General features: G+C 44.9%; 2 protein-coding genes and 1 pseudogene across 3 annotated transcripts in view; 2 read left to right on the top strand and 1 right to left on the bottom strand.

Annotated features, from left to right (window-relative positions):
* The window catches only part of cog1 (component of oligomeric golgi complex 1), a 10,458-nt gene extending 9,118 nt beyond the window's left edge, over window positions 1–1,340 (top strand). Inside the window, exons 13-15 of the mRNA XM_084437686.1 lie at window positions 1–62; window positions 329–410; window positions 1,135–1,340. The exon at window positions 1–62 is cut by the window's left edge and continues 48 nt beyond it. Of these exons, the coding sequence (XP_084293812.1) occupies window positions 1–62; window positions 329–410; window positions 1,135–1,269 (279 nt within the window). The 3' untranslated portion in view covers window positions 1,270–1,340. The remainder of the gene's footprint in view (window positions 63–328; window positions 411–1,134) is intronic.
* Window positions 1,341–3,002: 1,662 nt separating this feature from the next.
* rgs9a (regulator of G protein signaling 9a) lies at window positions 3,003–19,583 on the bottom strand (the record flags this gene model as incomplete). Its single annotated transcript, XM_084439013.1, has 16 exons — window positions 3,003–3,156; window positions 3,425–3,507; window positions 8,551–8,689; window positions 8,874–8,961; window positions 9,078–9,193; window positions 9,916–10,029; window positions 10,343–10,448; window positions 12,476–12,542; window positions 12,765–12,846; window positions 13,272–13,348; window positions 13,745–13,803; window positions 13,929–13,980; window positions 14,489–14,595; window positions 15,408–15,458; window positions 17,791–17,887; window positions 19,518–19,583. 16 exons carry the CDS (start codon window positions 19,581–19,583, stop codon window positions 3,003–3,005), a joined length of 1,458 nt encoding a protein of 485 aa, XP_084295139.1.
* Window positions 19,584–20,865: 1,282 nt separating this feature from the next.
* Window positions 20,866–22,500, top strand: part of LOC311309686 (THAP domain-containing protein 6-like) — a 2,165-nt pseudogene continuing 530 nt past the window's right edge. The window contains exons 1-5 of the transcript in view: window positions 20,866–20,945; window positions 21,293–21,485; window positions 21,622–21,723; window positions 22,157–22,367; window position 22,500. The exon at window position 22,500 is cut by the window's right edge and continues 96 nt beyond it. The product of the transcript in view is annotated as a THAP domain-containing protein 6-like (transcript). The remainder of the gene's footprint in view (window positions 20,946–21,292; window positions 21,486–21,621; window positions 21,724–22,156; window positions 22,368–22,499) is intronic.

The raw sequence follows: 22,500 nt of genomic DNA, 5'->3' as shown, positions 1-22,500 counted from the left end.
GGCAACAGTGTGAACTCCCAGGAGCCCTACAACATCCTGCCGTTGGCCAGCAGTCAGATCAGGTCAGTAGTTTTGAAGGTCAGAGGTCGCGCAACGCAGCACATTAAAAACTGGTCATTTTCTTGATTCTTACTGAGATATTCTCAAAAAGAGGCTTGAATAAGAACACGACAAGATCACAGAACCACTATTCAGACGGACTGACCTGTAGTCCTGGCTGCTTACTTGAAGCTGTAGTGATGAAGCTGAACTGACGTGTGGATGATCAGCTGACGAGTGGATGATGAACTGACGTGTGGATGATGAATTGACTCGCGTTCATGTCCAGGTTCGGGCTGCTGCCCCTGAGCATGTCCAGCTCCCGCAAGGCCAAGGCCACTGCACGGGCCACCGACAACACACACTTGCTGGTGAGTGACCGGGTCGTTGGGGGGGGGGTTGTGGTAGCGGTAGCTACTAGGTACATGTATGTGTGGGTGTCTCTGTCCTAGCAGTAGTAAACGGATCAGTATTTCACGTCTGTGTTTTTGACTGTATACCGTTAGTTTCATGAGTAAATTATGTCACATGTTCTGCATTCCCAGCTGTGTTGAGTGCAGTGGCCCCAGACGAGTTCAGCAGCTGGATAAGACTGCAGTGGGTTACTGTGTCTGTGTGTGTGTTTAACAGCGGGTTACTGTGTGTGTGGAAGTGTGTGTTTAACAGTGGGTTGTTGTGTGTGTGTGTGTATGTGTGTTTTGGTTTGGTTTCTTGAGTGCATCTTCAGTTTGCAGTGGGTGGGTTTGCAGTGTGCCATCTACCCGTCTACCTATGTCAGAATTCGGTTTGATTGGATGTTGGCCGCAGTTCTTAATCGGGCGTGTGGGATTGTACTGACTGATAGTGGTGGTTATTCTGTAAGAATTGGTCCAGGATCAGCCTCCTCTGAGACTGTTCTGTACCACGTTCTTAGCGAGCCACACAGCTGATCTGACCCCAAGACAAGTCTGAGTATAAGAGGCTGAAAGCTAACATTGGATAACACACAAGATGCTCTATAGCTATGTGGTGTGTACGTATGATGGCAATATAGAAGTTGGTGTCTGATAACATTATCTGTGTTTGAGGTCATTGCTCCTCCCCTTGTCCGTTCAGGTACCTCCCACCTCCACACCAGCCAGTGACACCTTCCGGCCCGGCAACCTGTTCAGACAGTTGGCCAATCAGGATGAGGAACCAGCAGCCCCCTCTCTGTTCAAACTGGGCTGGCTGTCAGGAATGGCCAAGTAGTTTAACTGCTAATGGCTTTTAACGTGACGTGTACAGAGACTTTGTAAACATGATAATATATGTACAATACAGATTTGACTCATGAATGAGAAATGGGTGGTGTGTGTGATTTGTATAAAAACAGGCTCACAGACTTGATTGACCAGTTCTCTCTCTCACACACACACACTTGCACAACCTTATGAAGCATCTGAGTCATTGAATTTAATGTATAATTCTGTTTTTTTTACATTTTACCATTATTGTGCAAGCAGCCACCTCTTTATACAGAAAATGAATGAATGAATGATGAAAAGACAGAACAACACAAATACAGCATGTGGTGTGATGATCCTGAAAATTGATAGAAACCAACTCTTACACGGAAATTGATGTTTTGTAAAAATCAATTTTAGATAGTTGTGTTAGCTTTTGAGGTCTTCTTCTGTTGCTCTGCGTTGTGTAATTTTTGTAAGCTTTGATAAGAGTTGCAGCACCATCTAATTATGAACCACAATGTTAATTGCCTTCTTGTTGTGATAGTAATAGATGAAATCACCCAACACGGGATTGGAAGCGGCGACAGATGATAGATTTATTGTACAAAGATACAATCACATGGAACACTGGGATGTTTCCCTAGTCTCTCTCTCCCTGCTTCTCTGCTGGCTGCGGCTGTGGCGCGAAGTCAAGGTCTTAGACTTCCCTCCCCGCATGGTGTTATCAGCATGTCTGCCTGCTGGGAGCAGCGAATCTGTCCGGCTGAGTTGCCTACCGTTTCCAAATCGAAGTATCAAGGTTTGGTTGAGACGTTAAATAGTGCTCTCTCGGCCCACCCCCCACGCCTAGGCCTGCCCGTTTAGGGCCTAGTGAAGCTAGATTGGTGGAGGAATGACCATGCAGATGTGTCGCCTGTCACCCTAACATGATGTCTCAATCACCATTGGTTGTCAGTCTGGGTTGTGTCTGTTTATAGTGTCCCATAGAGATGAGCAACTGATACCCCAGAGGAGAGGCCCCCCCTGTGGCCTAAGTGTGACCACTTGACACCCACTACCCCGAACGGCCACAGCAGCAGCAGCATCAGCTGCCTCCCTCACTCTATCGACTACAGTGTCCACGTGAAAACAAACAAAATCAAATACATAGCAGTAACACTCTGTAGATGTTATAGACATTTCTCCCTAGATTCTTCAGTTGCTATCTTAGAGAGATCATACCTTTCTGGTTGCTAGCCTGTCGGCTATAATGTGACTTTACAAATAATATCACAAGGTTGATGTGGACGATACAACTCAAAATATGAAGTTGGGGTTAAACATGAATACACAACCAGAAATATGACATCACCTCTCCTCATCTTACTGCTCACAGAATGACTAATGCCATGGTACGATCTTGAACTATGTATTTTTGAGGTATTGTAATAGTGAGTTTTCACATATTTACATAGCTCTCGCCTGCATTACTCCTACTGCCTAGAATCGATAAGGGGCAGTTAAGCATCTCCATGAGTAGCTTAGCTTACAAATGCAATTTCATCATCTAGTAATTGGATCCCTGCTAAGAAACTGGCCTCAACCCACCAGACTCAACCAGAGCCAGTTGAATGAGTGTGTAGAATTGGATAGGTCTGAAACAAAATGGCGGGTAGAACTAGCGCTATGCTGCTTATGCCTATCTGACCCTTCCAGCTGTGGTTTAGACATCCCAGGGCCGAGTGATCGGCGTGGGGCTCCTCCCTCCCGGCTCCTCTACTTCCTGTCCAGCTTGCTCATGAGCTTCTTGATGTCGACGGGGGCGGCGGCGGCTGCCGCCTTGGCCTTCTCCTCCTGCTCCACCTGCCACTCGATGATGGGGCTCAGGCTCTCCCTGCGGTTCCTGGCGTTGTCCATCAGCTGGCCGTCGCTGGGGAGAGACCAGGGGAGGCAGGATGGTTATTCACAATCACACAAGGCTGATCATCTATTAGAAAAGTGTCGTTCTGAGGTATGAAAACACACAGCAGTTACCTGACAATTAAAATCAATGATTCGTATCACTAACATTCAGTGATATAAGGACAACAAAATAAGCCATTGGGCCCCGCAGCGGTGACGTGGAGCGGCCTTGTGCTTGGGCAGTGAACTGAGGGACAAAATGCTGAGTGGAAGCCAGGTTGTACATAATCTCTTACGTGAAGCTGTGAGGCAGAGGGTTGAGTGCCTTCTTCTGCATGTCCTTGTAGACGGGGGACTTGAGGTAGCGGTAGAAGGTGTCCTGTCACGAAGGAACATACAGGATCAGCTGGTCAGATGCACCTCATAGTCGGTGTGCAGGAGACAGCTGTGTATACTGGGAGGTAGTTATCTCCACTAAGATGAGTTTTCCTTCCCACTTTTATACTGTATATCTGTGACGCAGATGCAACAACATGTGGTAACAATTTGTGTTTATTTTGTGTTTTATCACTGTAAAGGAAAGTATTTTCAGTCATAATGTCTATAGTGTTGGACCTCCACTGGAGTACACTAAAAAACATTTATACTTTGTGCAGCCACTAGGGGGAGCCGGTGAGTCTAGGTGACTTGTGACTGGTGTGAAGGAGTTTAAAGGAATAGTAGAGGGAAAATGCATTTTTAGCCCTGTTTTAGGTTAACTTGTGATCATATACAATGATTCAGATCAAAGTGTTGACAAAGCTAGCATTTTCGAGAAAGTTGATAATTCCTCTACCACCGTTTTGGTCATACAATGGATGTGGATGGACATCTTGAAAAATCATTCAAAAACATGTTAAACTCTCGATTTCAAAGACAAGAAACTCACCTAGGTTTAAGTTGGCGTTTGTAAACGTACGTGTGTAAACTTCCGTTTTAACGGATTCTGATATTGCGCAATGCCTTGATCTCGCGGTAGGCGAAGTCCATAGCTTCCTTATTTGAAAAGCTAGCCGCAACAATAAGACAGACTCGTGCTAAGCATTTGTTTGGGATCTCTACAATGCCGTTGCCAATTGTGGCAAAATCCGTTCATCTGTAACTTGTCATAGACTTCCCTACAACGATCCCGCAAGATTGAAGTTGTGGCTAGAATCTCTTTACTTGGACGTAAACACACCCGTGGAATACGCTGGAATACCTCCACCAACCCGGACTTGGCCTTCGCCATCTGCCGCAGTAACGACCCGAAACCGGAGAGACGCGTCCTGGACAGGTTTCCCCATTCACATCACCGACCAGCCATCGTTAAAGTTCCATCACTGGTGCAGCCGGTACCAGGGAAACCTGTCAAAATATGGAACTTCCGTAAGGCCAACTGGGTGTTGTATGCTGAGGAGACGGAAAGAAGGTCAGCTGGCCTGCCTGACCCAGAGTCAGTGGACGCGGATGCGGCCTACACAGCCTACTGCCGGATCCTCCTGGGTGCGGCAAAGAAGGCCATCCCACGTGGCTACAACAGGAGCTACATCCCAGGTTGGGACAAGGAGTGCAGCCGCCTTCTGTGTGACCACCAGAGGGCTAGTTCCAGAGAAGAGGTGGACATGACTGCAGCAGCTCTGACCCAGAGGCTGAATGTCACCCGCAGGACCAGATGGACAGAAGTCGTTGAATCGATCGACTTCACCCACTCTAGTCGCAAGGCATGGCAGACCATCAACCAGCTTACTGGCAGAAACACAACACCTTCCAGCTGCCCAGTCACAGCTGATGCCATCGCATCCCAGCTCCTGAAGAACGGCCGTTTCTCGGATGCAGACAAAGACTTTGCCCGACAGACATCGTGTGAGGTGTCTTGCATCTTGAGAGCAGCCAGTGTCGATTCCAACATCTCGGGAGACTTTACGGAAGAGGAACTCAGTGAGGCCATGAGTAAACTCAAGCCAGGAAAATCTCCAGGCCGTGACAACATCCACCCGGAGTTCGTCATCCACCAGAGCACAACAACATCTCGCTGGCTCTGTGCTTTCTTCACATCGTGCTACCAGAGGTTAAAGCTCCCAAAGACTTGGCGCCGTGCCTCCGTCATAGCTCTGCCAAAGCCAAATAAACCTGCGGAAGACCCCAAATCATACCGGCCCATCTCGCTGCTCTGTGTCCCATTTAAAATCTTGGAGAGGATGATCCATAGCCGCATCGAGCCAGTGGTTGACTCACAGCTCCCACGGGAACAAGCTGGTTTCCGTCGTGGAAGATCAACAGCAGACCAGGTAACACTACTCGCTCAGGACATCGAGGACAGTTTCCAGGACAACCAGAAAGCTGGGGTAGTGTACCTGGATCTGACTGCCGCATACGACACCGTGTGGCACCGTGGTCTCCACCTGAAGCTGTTGAGGATAATTCCAGACCGGCACATGGTGAAGTTCATCATGGAGACACTTTCCAACCGCAGCTTCGTCCTCCAGACCAGCAGTGGCCAGCGCAGTAGACTCAGAAGACTGAGGAACGGGGTTCCGCAGGGGTCAGTTCTCTCACCGATGCTGTTCAAGATCTACATACATGACCTACCTGAGACCTAACATCCAGAAAGTACGGCTATGCAGACGATCTTGCCATCATGCTGAGACGTCCAACGTGGAAGGCGATGGAAGATGGCCTTAACAAAGATATGGGCACTCTGGTAGCATACCTTCGAAGGTGGCGTCTACAGCTCAGCATCGGAAAGACAGTCGCAGCAGCATACCATCTAAGCACCAGAGAAGCAAAGAGGGAACTGGAGGTGCGTGTCGACAACAAACGCCTGGAGGTCCAGCAAGCTCCGAAGTACCTCGGTGTGCGTCTGGACCGGACCCTGACCTTCAGACAACATCTAGAAGAAGGCAAGGCCAAAGTCTAGGGTTGCGCTGATCCGCCGCCTTGCGGGAATAACCTGGGGAGCGTCCGCTAAGACTCTGTGAATATCAACCCAAGCTCTGGTCTTCTCTGCAGCGGAATACTGCGCCCCAGTCTGGTGCAGAAGCCATCATACAAGCAAAGTTGACGTGGCTATAAACAGTGCCCTCCGAATAATAACTGGATGCCTGAAGCCTACCCCAGTGTCCCTCTTGCCAGTCCTCGCGGGAATAGCCCCGGCCGGCCTCCGACGGGAGGCTGCCACCCTTGCCCTGGCCAGGAAAGCAAAAAGATATGAGTGGCACATCTTGCACAACACCACAACAACAGCGGCTCCTCCAAGCAGACTCAAATCCTGCCACCCCTACAACAAGGCAATTCCACCTCTGAGGACATCTCCAGAGATGCTTGGCTGGCAGCAGCTTGGAAGCAGGAGTGGCAGTCAGCAGGGCCCTCCCGCGTCCATCACTACATCTGGGACCCAGGAGGTGGCGCCATAGGAGGAGACGACCTACCACGCCGGCAATGGACCACACTGAACCGCCTGCGAACTGGGGTTGGTCGTTTTAAAACATCGATGAAGAAGTGGGGCCTGGCAGACAGTGCGGCATGCGAGTGCGGTGACCCTGAACAGACAGCCGAACATATAATCACCACTTGCCCCTTGTACAGACCACCCTCGGAAGCCAGCCTCTTTGACCTAGGACCCGAGATGCTGGCATGGCTACACGACACCGAGTTGGACCTCTGACGTTACACGAAAGAAGACACCCGTGGATATTCTTCGGGTCTTAGATCACCGTGTGTGCGCTTTGCATTTTGAGGACAAATGTTATAAGCCTAGGCTATTCTCGAAGAAATCTCCCAAAAGGGTCTTCCTCAAACGTGATGCTGTTCCGACTTTACATAGAGGAACGACAGAAGACGAACGAGTGGAAGAACTTGAGGTAAGTTCTTATTGCGCGCTGTGTGTGAGTGTGTGTGCGCCTGTGTGTGTGTGTGTGTGTTGAAGCATAATAATAATAATAATAATCTCTTTGCCAAGACTAACTTCAGAAAAATTGAAATGTAAGAAGTGGTTTTTACAGCATGAAATTATCAAAACTGTAGATTTATTCGCTCGGACATAAATACTAGTGGTAAAAGCAGGATTCACTTTCAACAGGCAAGGAGTCAGACTCATGGACCGAAAGGTTTGCCATGTCAGCTGTTAGCAACAGGTCCCACTCGGTACAGCACAAACTTTCCTCTTCGGTGGGCATCTGTCGGCAATGTTTGCAAGCACACCACCAAACACCCGTGGTTCGTGGTATAGCGACAGCTTCATCGACCGTCTCTGGCTCTGCGGTTCGGCGAGCCTCCATCTCTTCCATTTGCTGTAGTTCCTCCTCACTATATTCAGGCTCGAAACGATAAGCGCTGCCGTCAAAGTCTAATTCCTCGCGAACCATTTTGATAAGCTTTTTTTAAATTGTAGCCTAGGGCTTCCTTGTCTGTGAGCTAAAGAGTAGCGTGAGCATTGAGCAAACTAGCTAGCCTATCTAACATAAACAATACCTACCATAAGTAGAATCACCTCTGCGGATTGATCTACACATCTACAACGGTCGCGTCAATACAAGTCAATGGATTTCATAAAATGATCAATAAAACCCTACAGGATTCATACTTTGCGGCGAATTTGATGTCAGAACACCAACGGACACCAATTACACCCTCGGTGAGCTTCTTGTCTTTGAAATCGAGGGTTTAACATGTTTTTGAATGAATTTTCAAGATGCCCATCCACATCCATTGTATGACCAAAACGGTGGAAGAGCAATTATCAACATTCTCGAAAATGCTAGTTTTGTCAACGTTTTGATCTGAATCATTGTATATGATCACAAGTAACCCTAAAACAGGGCTAAACATGCATTTTCCCTTTACTATTCCTTTAATAGCCAGTTTCCTTACTAATCATAGGAGACGCCATTTGAAAAGCCAGTCTCACTTTCTCCTGTCTCATTCACTTTCTCCTGTTTTACAGGCATCTCACAGCCTGAGACCTGCAACATCTCTCCCTCTCTCTCTTTCTCTCTCTCTTCCTCTCTCTCTCTCTCTCTCTCTCACACACACAAACACACTAGGGGTGTGACAATATACTAATTTCACGATACGATGCACGATATTGGGTTCATAATATTGATACGATATTATAACAATATTTTTTGACAAAACTTGAACGATGAATATATGACTGGAAAAATAGTATTTTATTAGAAAAACACAAAATGCAAAACAAAACTGTTATTTATTTATAGTTCCATTTTGTAATGTTTGTATAGTGCTTTTCTGGGTATTTTATAGAAGTAAAACATAATGCGAGACAGTTTTTAACACGAGACAATCTTTCATGTCGATGATGCATACGGTTGCGTTTTTATATGGTGATATCTCGTGGCATGGTATCTCGTCACACCCCAACTACACACACACACACACACACCTTCTTCATGAGCAGGAAGATGTGTGTCTGGGCGCCGTCCAGGACGTAGCGGTGAGGATGCTCCAGGCCCTTCACCGTCAGACCCATGGTCCGGCCGTCGATGTTGATCCACCGAGGGGCGCCAGGAGTCAGGAAGGTCCTACACACACACACACACACACACACACACACACACACACACACACACATGGTACCATTTTTGCTATACAACCCTGTGGTTTTTGGTTTTTAAGTCTAGTAATCACAAACATATAAAACATTTGCAGGCTTCGTTTAACACGTGTGCAAACACACACAGGCACACACACACCAGTTCAACTCACTTGAAGATTGTCTCAGCTTTTTCTTTCATGGTAGACGCTGCGCCCCATTTCATCTCCTCAGCAGCCTCCCAGAATGCCAAGTTCTCCCCTAGACACACACACACACACATGCACACAGGGCACCCAATAAGTAACCATGCAGTCAAATCATTTTCTAATTTTAGTTTTAGTCTGCTACTCTTCATTTTCAAAATGGCGGCTGACCGCTGAACTCCTTCTTCAGGAAGAGCTTGAAGTCGGCGCGTCCTCGCGGGTCGCTCAGCAGCTCGAAGAAGCTGAAGGACCAGCGCTCCACGCGCATCTTAGTAGGGATCTCCACACTGCGGAGAGATGCGATCCGAATCATGTTCAGTCAACATGGGAGAGAGGAACTAATCAAAGCCTAAGATTATCATTCAAGCTGCAATCATTTATTTTATTCACATTGCCTAAACTAATTAAAACCACTTGATATCAGATTGTTTCACTGAGCCATAGCGTCATAGTGACACCCCTACCAGTTGCCATGTCTTGTTATTCAAGCATTTCTGCCTGTGTTGTCAAATAACTGCACGTAATCTTCTAGATAGAAAGGTCATCTTAAATTGAAGTTCAGAAATTTGGAAAGTTTTTTGTACAAGAGAGGCATACAATAAAGTGCTTGAAAAGAATCACTTTTGATGAGAATTTGAAAATTTTTCATCTTTTTGGGTATGTTGAGGGTGATATGTCAGTATACTCCATGCAAAATGTAATTCTTGTATGACTATTTATGCAGTTGCAGTACCGTAATATTTTCATTTACATAATTTCGCCAGAAACGTTTCTCAAAGTTTTTTTTTTGGGCCCCTGAGACCAAACGGCCCCGAGTTGGGAGTGCTCGTTATCAACTTGTGATGGCCGAAGCTATGGGCTAACAGGAAATAATAGTGGAAAAAAAAAGGTAGCAAAAACCATCCTGAGGGGTGAACCTGGTTCCCGGCCTGTGTGCATAGGAACGTTTAGGCTCCTGTCATGATGACTAGAGCGGGTTCTACTGAAGGAATATAAACACAGAGCTCACGTTCGCATGTTGAGTGTCCAGTAAGATTCGTCGTCCGTCTGCCAGGGGTTGCTTGGGAGACAGGGCGCCAGGAAGGGGTCGTGGTTCATGTAGGTGGTTATGTACTTGACCAGGCTACGGAGACACCAGACGGACAAGGCTGTGAGTTTGTGCTTGTCCCAAAATCACAATGATAGAAAATCTCACAAGGGGTCTGACTCGTCGTTTATAACAGGTCAGCTTCCCAGACAGATTCACTTTCGTCCTAGACACACACACGCACACACACACACAAAGTGTCGGTTGATATTCTCCATTGAAAGGGCCTCTTAGACACGGTTCAGCCTGTGGTAGGGAGACCAGCCCAGTGTCTCTCTCACTGGTGAAGTCATGAGACAACAGGGGTTCTGAACGCTGCTGCTCCCACAGTTCCCAGCGCCACACTCACGCTCCGAGAGACACGGTGGATTTGACCTTCGACCTCATGATGGCTTGCTGGAGGAAGATGTTCTGAGGGAAGGACAGGAAAGGGTCGTTACCACTCTGTCTAACCTCTTCAAAAACGAACAGGCGTCCATCAAACAGGGCAAAACAGGATGACAGAGGACAATACACACTTATTTACAATGACAGAGGACAATACAGTTCGTTTATTCACTACGCTTGCTGATGATTTGCTCAGTGTGTGCATGCTGTCCTCACAGATACGACTTACTCTTCTTCTGTAGTCATCATAGGTTAAATCCTGAAAAGCAAGGAGAGAAAATCTGAGCTTGATCTTGCAGACACTCTTCATGCACATTCTCTCACCTACTCTGTATGAAGGACATCAGAAGCTTTAACTCTGAACACATCACAGCTATAACATATGGACATATCACAGCTAAAACATATGGATATATCACAGCTACAATATAACATATGGGCATACTGTATCACAGTTATAATACATGGACGTACATGTGCACCACACAAGCCATACAAACACAATACACTCTCCATCAAACAGCACCATAACCAAGACAACAGAGATGGATAGAACACTATGGAAAGAAGCACTACTACAGACAACAAAACGTATAAGTGTGTGTGTGTGTGTGTGTGTGTGTGTGTGTGTGTGTGTGTGTGTGTGTGTGTGTGTGTGTGTGTGTGTGTGTGTGTGTGTGTGGCATGTATGTACTGTATGTCTGTATGTATTTTTCTATGAATCGTGTAGTACACCCTTGTCTTGAAAACAGACTGAGATTGAAGGAATCTGGAAAGAGAAAGGCAGAACAAAGATGTCTGAGTGATCAGTTTACTCTGAGAAGAACAGAGCTTTCTAACGTTAAGGTGATTGTGGTTGTTGGATTAGGAGGAGCTCTCTGTAGTCTCAGCATGGGGTAAGGACTAATCAACTTAATCTGAATTTTGAAACACATGCGCACACACACACAGAGGGATGGATGGATGATGGATAGATGGATGGAGGGATGAATGGATTGATGGATGGATGGATGATAGACGGATGATGGATGGAGGGATGGATGGATGGATGGATGGATGGATGGATGGATGGATGGATGGACAGGGGAGGAAGGAAGAGGGAACATCTAGAGTAAAGATCTGAGGGTCAAGAATCCTCTTAAAGGAGTAAGAAGATTGAGGAGAGGAGGGAGAAAGACAGACAGACTGAGCAATGCTGGCCTGTGAGAGAGAGGGAGAGAGAGGGTGGGAGAGAGAGAGAAAGAAAGAGAGAGAGAGAGGGGGGGGCTGACCTGGGGGTGTGTGTGTGAGAGAGAGAGAGAGACAGAGAGAGAGAGCAGGTGAGGATGGAGAGAGTGTGTAACAGCAGGATCAGCAGTCAGTGCTGGGGCAGACTCCATGCTAAACCCCAGTAATCTTCTTTACAACCCAGTACAGCAGGTTGGCCTCCTCACCTCACAGTAGCTAACTCTGCTAGCTACATTAATAACCCTCACAGTAGTTAGCTCTGCTAGCTAATAACCCTTGCCTCACAGTAGCTAGCTCTGCTAGCTAATAACCCTCACCTCACAGTAGCTAGCTATGCTAGCTAACCCTCACCTCACAGTAGCTAACTCTGCCAGCTAAAAACCATCACCTCACAGTAACTAACTCTGCCAGCTAATAACATCACCTTTTTAAATGATGGTCACCCTATTCTAACCCTGTTATTCCACACAGAAGGTGGCGAGCCACGCTAACTGTGCAACAAGATTAATTTAATTTGTAATAAATTAGCACCCATAGTATAATCTTTGATTAACATGCTACTGTAGCAGCAGGTTAAGATTCTGGGTTTCAGCTTTCTAGCTGTCTGATTTAACCATCTTCCTTTATTACTGTGGTTGGCCAGGTTTGAATCCTGGGGGTTGTTTGGCGTCAAACTTGAGTGGAAAGATGCCGATTGAAGTTGGGTAGATGAGATGTACACATAACCATGGTCTGTGGTTTGTGTGCTAAGTGTTGGATTCTCTCTGCTCTCTCTGCTGACCCTAACCTGACCCTAACCTAACCCTGACCCATGGGCTGTGGTTCGTGTGCTAAGTGTTCGATTCTCTCTGCAGTGTAACTCACTCACCGGTCACCTCTGTATTAGGGTCAATGAGACGGTCCAGGCCGTAGTCCATAGCACTGTGGGTCCGGCGCTAAGGGGAAACAGACACACAACTCTTTTACTGGAGCCATATTTGATTCCTTATTCAGAGTGTAACAACATCCTTTCAACTTGTGCATTGTGAAAATTTCCTTTACACATACTGTACAGTACACGGTGTAACCCTAACCCTAGCACACACACACACACACACACACACACACACACACACACACACACATACACACACATACACACACAGGCCTGTACTCACTGGTGGCCTGTTGACGATCCAGTAAGCTCTTTCTTGGCAGTCCAACACCACACGGTCTGCCTTCTTCCTCTCCTTCGCTGCTCTGCACCGACAAACACACAACACAAGCACACAACACAAGCACACAACACAAGCACACAACACAAGCACACAACACAAACACACAACACAAACACACAGCAAAAACACACAACACACAATGAACCAAGACACACAACACAGAATTAACAGAATAAACAAGACGAGAGAGATAGATACAGTGAGAAACATCCAAGATATGAGATAGAGAGATAAGACACGAGACGTCCAAAAGGACATGAGGGACACATGGACGTACAGGAAAGTCACGGTCGTCTGCTTCACCGCAGTTATCCAGGCCGGTCAGAGTAGCAACTTACAACCCAATATTTACACGAATAACAACTTCAAATGTTTGTGTTTATATATACAAATTGCATAGCAACACTGTGACCTACTGTGGTGAGAACAGACAGGACGGTCACGTACTTGTACTGTTCTGTCGCCTGCATCACGATGAAGTCCCACTTGTAGTTCATCCATTTATGGAGGTGGTTGTAGTGTTCCTGTCAGAAGAAGAACGTCTGACGCTAAGCCTCTCTCGTCTACGCTGTCTGAGCTGTCTTCATTTAATCTCATCTCAAATGTTACATTAAAGCGTGTCATTTCAGCTGCAGAGACCAAATTGTTTAGACTAGCTAAAATATCACACACACATGAACGCATGCATACACATGCATACACACACAAACACACATACACTCACACGTACACTGACATACTGTACACACACACACACACATACATACATACACTCACACACACACACATACATGCACACACGCATGCACACACACATACAGACAGACACACACACATACACACATACATACACTCACACATACACTCTCACACACCACACACACACACACACACACACACACACACACAAACACACACACCTGCTCATAGGGCTCCATCATGCCCTTCTTGCGGATGTTCCTCTTGGCCAGGTAGATGGCTTTGGGAAGATGGCAAAGGTCACTAATGATTCCATAAACACAGTCAACACAGTGGAAACATTTGACCTTATATTCCCAATAATCCCATGTCAATTCTCAAATCGATAAGAGGCGCGGCACCCACCATAGTCAGTGTCTTCTGCAGGCCAATTCTGCGTAGGCCAGAAATATGGGGCCTGGGGAGAGAAGAAGGGCAGCCATAGTCTCTCACTGAGGTGTCGTCCAGTCAGAGTGACAGCCTTTCACATCTGTGGTAACCTGGTGCTCAGTCTGAGCTACAAGTTCAAAGTACAAGTGCTTTCAGCACTTCAAAACTATCTCACAATTAAAAGTTCTTTATGAGTAAAATTATTAGATTATTATTACTAAGGCTCTCTGTGGGTCCAAACTTGCTTTCCTATGTAAATCACACTATACAGACCTGATATAACACATCAAGTGCTGCATCTCAATTCTCCACACTTTCATCTAATAAGATGTGCAAACTGAACTCCTGTCCTCTACACTCCATCACATCATCACTCCGACCAAATCCAAAGAGGACAAATGTGGTGCCCTGGACCAGGAGGTATGTCTTGGTTGGAGACAATGATTACTCAGCTACATGCATAGAACATGTGATCTGATTGCAGATAACAAGTCACTACGGTGTTCCCTTGCGGAACCGGGCGAGGTGTCCAGCACCTGGAAGCGGTAGAGTGTGGCGTCGGGGCAGAGGACCAGCTTCCTGTGGTTCTGCAGTGGGTAGATGTAGCCGTAGGCCACCAGCATGGTGCCGAAGGTCTGGGCCTCTGAGGAGGAGATGAACACAACACAGGGAGGAGCAGGATACGTTAGTGGAGAGAGGAGCACGCGCCTTGCCTTTGTTTATCCCAGGTACTATACGGTGGCCTTGCCCTTGATTATCCCAGCTACTATACGGTGGCCTTGCCCTTGATTATCCCAGCTACTATACGGTGGCCTTGCCCTTGATTATCCCAGCTACTATACGGTGGCCTTGCCCTTGATTATCCCAGGTACTATACGGTGGCCTTGCCCTTGATTATCCCAGCTACTATACGGTGGCCTTGCCCTTGATTATCCCAGGTACTATACGGTGAAACTAATGCCGGGCTCAGACTACAGGATTTTTGGGCCGATTTATCCCCGATTCACCCCTCCCGACAATCGGAGGAGAAATCTGGTCTGGAACGTTGGTCAGGGCCGATGATCGGTCCAGATTATCTTGTAATGTGAGGGGTTTACAGATCCAATCTTATACCTCCCGATCGGCTCGCAGACCCATATTTAAGATTATTACATCCCGACTTTACAAGTGAGGCGGCGAAACCAGTGGTTCGTTGCTCCCTCGGACACGATAAAATCCTGTAGTGTGTGATGAGCCGTTATTTTCAAATCTTGCTGTGTGTGCTCATATGAGATGCGCAAGAAAAATATCTGTTAAGATTCTCCTTATGTGCGTGATGTAACCTGATTTCGAAATTGGTTAGGATTTTAAATATCCTGTAGTGTGAGCCCGGCATAACACAATCATGCACCACAAAACCAACTTGAACTTCAAACTTGAATGTACAGTAGTCCATTCTGGGGAGGCTTTCCCTACCTTGTGTGGTGACCTTCATCTTATTGACAATCCAGGCCACGATGTCCTGACCTGGTGAAAACAAGTGAACTCTGAGGTTGAGGTCAGGTTGATATTTACATGCCTCCATATTGCAGTGAAGGGACGACCAAACACGTTTTACTGAGGATTTGTTTGTCTCATATATTTGAGGCAAATTGAGAGTGAACCTTTATTGTATGGTTAAAATCACTAGTATTTATTCAGAAATTTTTTATTTATCTGGTACTCTTCAAGAAGTACTACCAGGATCCTCCCTCTTAAACACCTATTGTATTTATTGTTTGCTATTCTTGCACTTTGCCTTTAGCACTAGATTATGCTCGTAGTCACTTGTTTTGAAAGGAGATACACTTGTAAGTGAGTACTTACTTTGTTAAATGTAATTATTTTAAGTCGCTTTGAATAAAAGCATCTGCTAAATGACTAATGTAATGTAATGTAAATAAGTTTATGAACACTAATGGAACCAGTGAGTAAGTGTATAATTACTAATGGAACCAGTGAATAAGTGTATAATCACTAATGGAACCAGTGAGTAAGTGTATAATCACTAATGGAACCAGTGAATAATCACTAATGGAACCAGTGAGTAAGTGTATAATCACTAATGGAACCAGTGAATAAGTGTATAATCACTAATGGAACCAGTACTGTGGAAAGATGAGTCAGTCATCTGTGGTTCAACTCTGCCGTTTTGAAAACTACTGGGCCCAGTATTTCAAGACATTCGATCTGGATCAGAATGATCAGGATAGGATTAAATCTCAAAATTGGGTATTTCAAACCAGGATATGTGATCCTGATCCCCCTAAATTGGGATATGGATTTGGTTATCCAATCCTACCCAGCATCCTGATCAAATGTTCTTGGGTATTTCAAAATTCTAACATGGGGATTAGGATAGCTTTGATGCTAAAAATCAGGATCATCCTGATCCCACTGGAAGGGTGGATCAAGCATGGATTCAAGGTGGATGTAGAGACATGCAGGATACATGGCACATATTTAATCATTCTTCTATTCAATGATTGTATATTAAAGTAGCCTAACACAGACTATGCCAAAACAATATCCATTCTAAATTTAATTATTAACCAATAAAATATTTTTAACTAACTAAAAAAAAAAACTCCAAGTTCTTAGAAAAATAGGTAGGGTCAGTTTAATCTGCTCTTCAGATAGAGAGATGTTTCTCTGCTCTCTCAATTTCTTTCCTCACCAGATCCCCATAGCCATCTTGACTCTTGAATCAGTATATGATAGCGATCATGGTACTGTACAATTAAGGCTTAATGTAATATGAACATAAATATAATATATGATGCACAGCAAAAGAAAGGCAGAGTACCATAACTCAGCTCTAAAATTTCAGAGTGCCGTGAAGCCAAGACAAAGAATCTTAACTGATACTAAGGCCATCTGCATGGGTTCTGTTACGCTTTTGGAGGTTATGGCAAAGACAGCCCACTATTTTCGCGAAAAAACAACACAATTGACTCAATATATTTGTCCACATTTTTGACCAAAAATTAAGTTAAGGTCTTTTTCCTTTGTAGGGTAGAATAGTTAGACCAGACAGATGGTTACAACCAGCCCCAAATTATGTAATTCTGGCCTATGTATTGTGTACTAATGCAGCTAAATGAATATGAATAATATGCTGATTTACACTTCCCAACATTTTCACATGAATTTCTGTGTCAATGAAATGTTGTATTACTTTGACCAATGGAGGCCTATCCAAAAATTCCAAATCTAGATTCTGTAATCCTGATCTTGTGGTATCTGGATCAGAATGATCACATCTGGAAATTATTTGAAAAACCAGGACAAAACCTACAAGATCAATTTGATCTGGGATAGCAAAAAAGGGATTACAAAATCTGGATCATTCTGATCATTCTGGTCAGCTTCTTGCTGACCGTTTCCTGTCTTGTCACACAGGCAAAGCTGATCTTTCCCCTGGTTTAGACCAGATTAAGGAGCAACTTTGGTGCACAAAGCACTGCACAGATTTCATCCAATTGACGGCTGCCTTATATAGCCTCTGTCAGGAACTTAGCTAACAGAGGCAGCCTGTCTCTCTATCGCTCTATATAGCTGTTCACAACCGTGCAGAATTATGCCACTGTATATGACAATGTTTTACTTTGTCATGAGTATCTGGTGAAAGTCAGTTAAAGACAATTGAGAAACAGTTAGATGTTTTTTATTACTAATTGGAAAATCATTGGTAATAGACTGAAAATGAATACAGTCGTATGAGTTCATCCAGGTGCCCCTACATTTTACTGTGACAGCATTGTCTTTGAACTGTCTGCCATGTTGTATTTGGGTGTGGTGTTCCCACAGAGCTGCTCACCGGCAATGACGTGTGGGATGGTGGTGACGTTGAGCTTCTGATCCGCGCCCTTCACTCCGCTCTTAGGGTCCTGCATCTCCACCACATAGGCCTCCAACTGGATGCACAGAAACCCACGCTCCGTCAGTCAGAACCCAGAAACCCACACTCTCTCAGTCAGAGCCCAGAAACCCACACGCTCTCAGTCAGAACCCAGAAAGCCAAGCTCCGTCAGTCAGAACCCAGAAACCCACACGCTCTCAGTCAGAACCCAGAAACCCACACGCTCTCAGTCAGAACCCAGAAACCCATGCTCTCTCAGTCAGAACCCAGAAACCCACGCTCTCTCCGTCAGAACCCAGAAACCCACGCTCTCTCCGTCAGAACCCAGGTAAACCTAAGCTCCCTTAGTCAGAACCTAGAAACTCACGCTCTCTCAGTCAGAACCCAGATACCCACACTCCCTCAATCAGAACCAACGCTCTCTCAGTGAGAACACTGGGGATTCTGATTCACACTCTGACGGTACTTCCAACAAGTATTAATCAAAGTATTAGTTCACAGTCAATACATCCCCATTGGGATGTCATCTAAACTGTAGTGAGTGACGTAGATGCTTTGACTGTTGATGCAAACTATCGCTTCATGCAATAATTTGCTGGCAGATGAAAGCGATATCTAAGAACAGCTGTGATTTTTCAGAGTGATTAACAGGAACAGATTACCGTCTGCTGATTCCGTTTACTTTTGCACAACTGAGGGTTTTCACGGCCTGTCATCAGTCGGCCATGTCATTAGGCTACTGAATGTAGACAGACAGACACAGATAAACAGACAGACAGACAGACAGACAGACAGACAGACAGACAGACAGACAGACAGACAGACAGACAGACAGACAGACAGATAGGTCTATCTGTCTATTGATCTATCTACCTAGTTAGCCTAAACTTCAGCTTAAACCTTCATCATGGCCAGCCGGGAAAACCCTCTATAGAGATTGTGAATATGGTGGTGCCAGACCAATGCTATGTACACCTGGGACTTCCCCGTCTGGTTTGAGATTTGAAGTGACAGTAAGCCTGACATAAAATGGCACATGAACTCTGGCTTCTGAGAGGTGTTAGGGGCTCAGCGTCAGAGCAGTAGTGAAGCACAGATAATTGGCTTTAAGGTCAGTATTATACGGTTGGATCTCATTAAAGCCCCCATTAAAGGCTATAAACAAAGTAGGCCATAAGTACAGCTCACAAAACAAGAATTGTGTGTATGTGTGGGGGGGGGGTTACGAAGCAATATCAACTCAGCATCACTAATAACCTGCTATGATACCACTAATAACCTGCTACATGATCCAGATGGTTAGTAACAGAATTAGGTTATGTTTTTGACCACCACGAAGTAAAACAATAAAAAGTGCATTCCATTCTCTTTGGTGAAGTGGTATGAGCTGTTCAATAGCTAATTGACCTATATACTGTAGCCTACGTCTAGCAATATGTTGTAGGCTCGCATGCGATAATTCAGAAAATTCAAGAATGGTTACAAAAAATCGAATTCATGAGGATGATAGAGGCTATAGCCAACAAAAACAATAACTTGCACAAACGTTAAATGTATTCTAACAGAAATGATGGCCTAGTGTCACAAAAAGGCTCAAGACTTCTTGCTCTCAGTCCCCCAAAATACAGATTTTAAAGCAAATGTAAAATGTGCCATGCTGGTATTGATCAAGTGGGCTAACTCACCTTTTTCAGGCAGGCCCTACGAGGTCGGTAATGCTGGCCATGGTCTCTCTGCGTCTTGATGGTCATCTCTGCGGTAGGTCGTGGGTATAATATAACCCTACAGAACGAATGCCAGATTGGAAGTTTTATACACTTATTGGAGTTAAAGCGGACGGTGCTGAGCCCGATGCAGGGAAGGTTGACATCACACACCTCCCGGTGACTGCAAGAGGGGGAAGCGCCAAGACGGATTTGTCAACCAGCTCAAGTGAGCTTAAGATACAGCAGTCCCCAAAGAGCCAAGGGGGTTTAAGAGCCAACTAACGCTAGGCCAAGACAGATGAAACTACCGAGGTTGTTCTTGTTGGCTGTAGGGTAGGCCCTATACTCGAACAATTTCCAAAACAGTGCACAGTGAACCTGTCGTCCCCTACCCATGATGCACATCGTCAGCGCTCAGCATACAGTTGTTGAAGCAAATTCCCAGCTAATCATAAATCTTCAGAACATTTAGGAGCCAGCAGAGCTGGGCTTCAGAATGCCCATAGAGTGGTGAAGTCTTACGTAATTTTTAGGGTGAAAAGTTAGCATTTCCAGCATTGTGGGATGTAGTCCAAAATTAATGATTTGCGAAAAATGCCAAAAATAAGGTCTATGTTTATCAGAGACTCACAGAATAGAATAGGCTATGTTTTGTTCTAAAAGTTAAAATACATTATTGAAGATGAATTTTGTGAATTTTGAAGCCCTTAGTTGCTTTTGATGTTGATGTTGCGATATGCTTATCATAATTGACTGGCTAAATGGCTTCAAAATTCAGAATAAGAATTTATGTAAGGCAGAATGTACATCTGAATGTTAATCCTGTGTTAACCACGGTCCTTGACAGGAGCAATCATGTATAATCACTTTAAAGGAGTAGTAAAGGGAAAATGCATGTTTAGCCCTGTTTTAAGGTTACTTATGATCATATACAATGGTTCAGATCAAAACGTTGACAAAACTAGCACTTTTGAGAAAGTCTGATAATTGCTCTACCACCGTTTTGGTCATACAATGGATGTGGGTGGCACCTTGAAAAATCATTCAAAAAAAATGTTAAACTCTAAATTTCAAAGACAAGAAACTCACCGAGGTGTTAGTTGGCGTTCTGACATAATAATATGATAATTCGTCATAAAGTAAGATTCTAGTTGATCTGGAAAGGCTTTTTGAATTTTTGCATAGAACTATTTAGTCACAGCACAGACGTGTGTAAACTTCCGCAAACTAGGTAGCCTAGCAACATAAACGTAGATGCCCCTTTGGTCGTTGGATTGTATGGGAGCGTCGCCGCCATATTGGTGAGGGAGTTGGGACACTCGTTAAAATGCCACACTCGTGTGCAGCTTGGGGATGTACAAACGTTCGCACAGTCCAAACTAGATCCCGGGGAACTACCTTTCACAGGTAAGGCTGAATAATTGTTTTCAGTTGTATTTAGCCATCATAACATTATTTTGAGAGCTTACTAGCTGGCAACCGAAGTCAGACTAGATTAGGCTAATGTAGCTACTGGTAGCTAGCTAATGTTAGCTCCTGCTAGCTAGCTCATGCTAGCGCTATGAAAGCTAGCTAGCTATACTTTATAAGATATTATATAAATAAATTGCTTATTATCAAGATTTTCACCTACTATTGACCTTTTTCACCAACCTGATTTTTATGACAAGCTATTCATTTAGGCAGAGCGACTGACATGAATCTGACTGTAGTTAGCTAGCTAATTATAGCTAACTTTTCCCACACTTTTGAAGGTTTCCCAAGGAGAAAGAGTTGAGGAGGCAGTGGGAAGTAGCTCTAAGGAGGGAAGGTTTTTCCGCCACTGAGTACACCGTGCTCTGCAGTGAGCACTTTAAGACAGAGGATTTTGACAAGATAGGTCAGACTGTCAGGGTTAGAGATGGAGCTGTACCATCTGTCTTCAGTTTCCTGACGCATCTCCAGAGAGTAGCTGTATCACTAGCTAGCCTAGACTATTAGGATTTGATAGGATTGTTTTGGTTGTTCTTTCTGAATGTTTAGGAATCAATGATGTATTGCACTGTGAGATACTGCAAGTTGATTTTTTTTTCTTTCACTTCAGCCAGTGGCAACCAGGACAACATAAACCTCAAGGAAGGCTGAAGAGACCCTGTCAACGGACTGTCCTCTGCATATGCAAGAAAATGAATCTCTGCCTAATGTTATGAGTATTTGTACTAGCCCTGCCCCAAACAGCATCATGGCCCTGGTCATATTCCAATCTCTCTCTCTCTCTCTCTCTCTCTCTCTCTCTTTCTCTCCCTCTCTCTCTCTCTCACACACACACACTGCCACTCTTTTTAGACACACTCACGTATACACATGCACACATAGAAACATGCTAGTGTTGAATGTGTCCATCACACACACACACACACACACACACACACACACACACACACACACACACACACACACACACACACATACACACACACACACACACACACAGTGGTGGCAGTGGAATTGAGGGGTGATGAGATTAAGAATGCAGGCCAGCTGATAGTACATTGTACTAACTGTGCACCAAACAGCTGTGACTGTGAGTGATGTTATATAAACATTAATGAAAATATTTGTATCCTTCTTTCTACTAGGACCATTCATATGCATTGCCTGCATCTCCCCCTGATGTAAAGGCTAAACTCAGTGAAGCCTTGGCTAGGGTGGAGAGTCTGGAGCGAGAGATGAGGAACGCAAACGACCGAGAACGGAGGCCAAAGAACACAGTGCATAGTCTTCTGGAGGATCTGAGGGGGAAGAATCTCATAAATGAAGAGCTGAAAGAGAGGCTCAGTTTCTATTCAGGTAAAATTAAAATGATTTTATGTATATTTTATTCTTTCCTAATTCTTTCCTTAAACTTTCCCATCTTTGTTAGACTTCCTAGTTATTATTTCATGGGCACTTACTAATTAGTGTATGCTATCTGAATTTCAGA

Source organism: Borostomias antarcticus, assembly GCF_949987555.1.
Source record: "Borostomias antarcticus genome assembly, chromosome: 5".
In the NCBI taxonomy this organism is placed as follows: Eukaryota; Metazoa; Chordata; class Actinopteri; order Stomiiformes; family Stomiidae; genus Borostomias; species Borostomias antarcticus.
The sequence above is the reverse complement of the archived record's forward strand: the minus strand, read 5'-3'. Positions and strand labels throughout refer to the sequence as shown.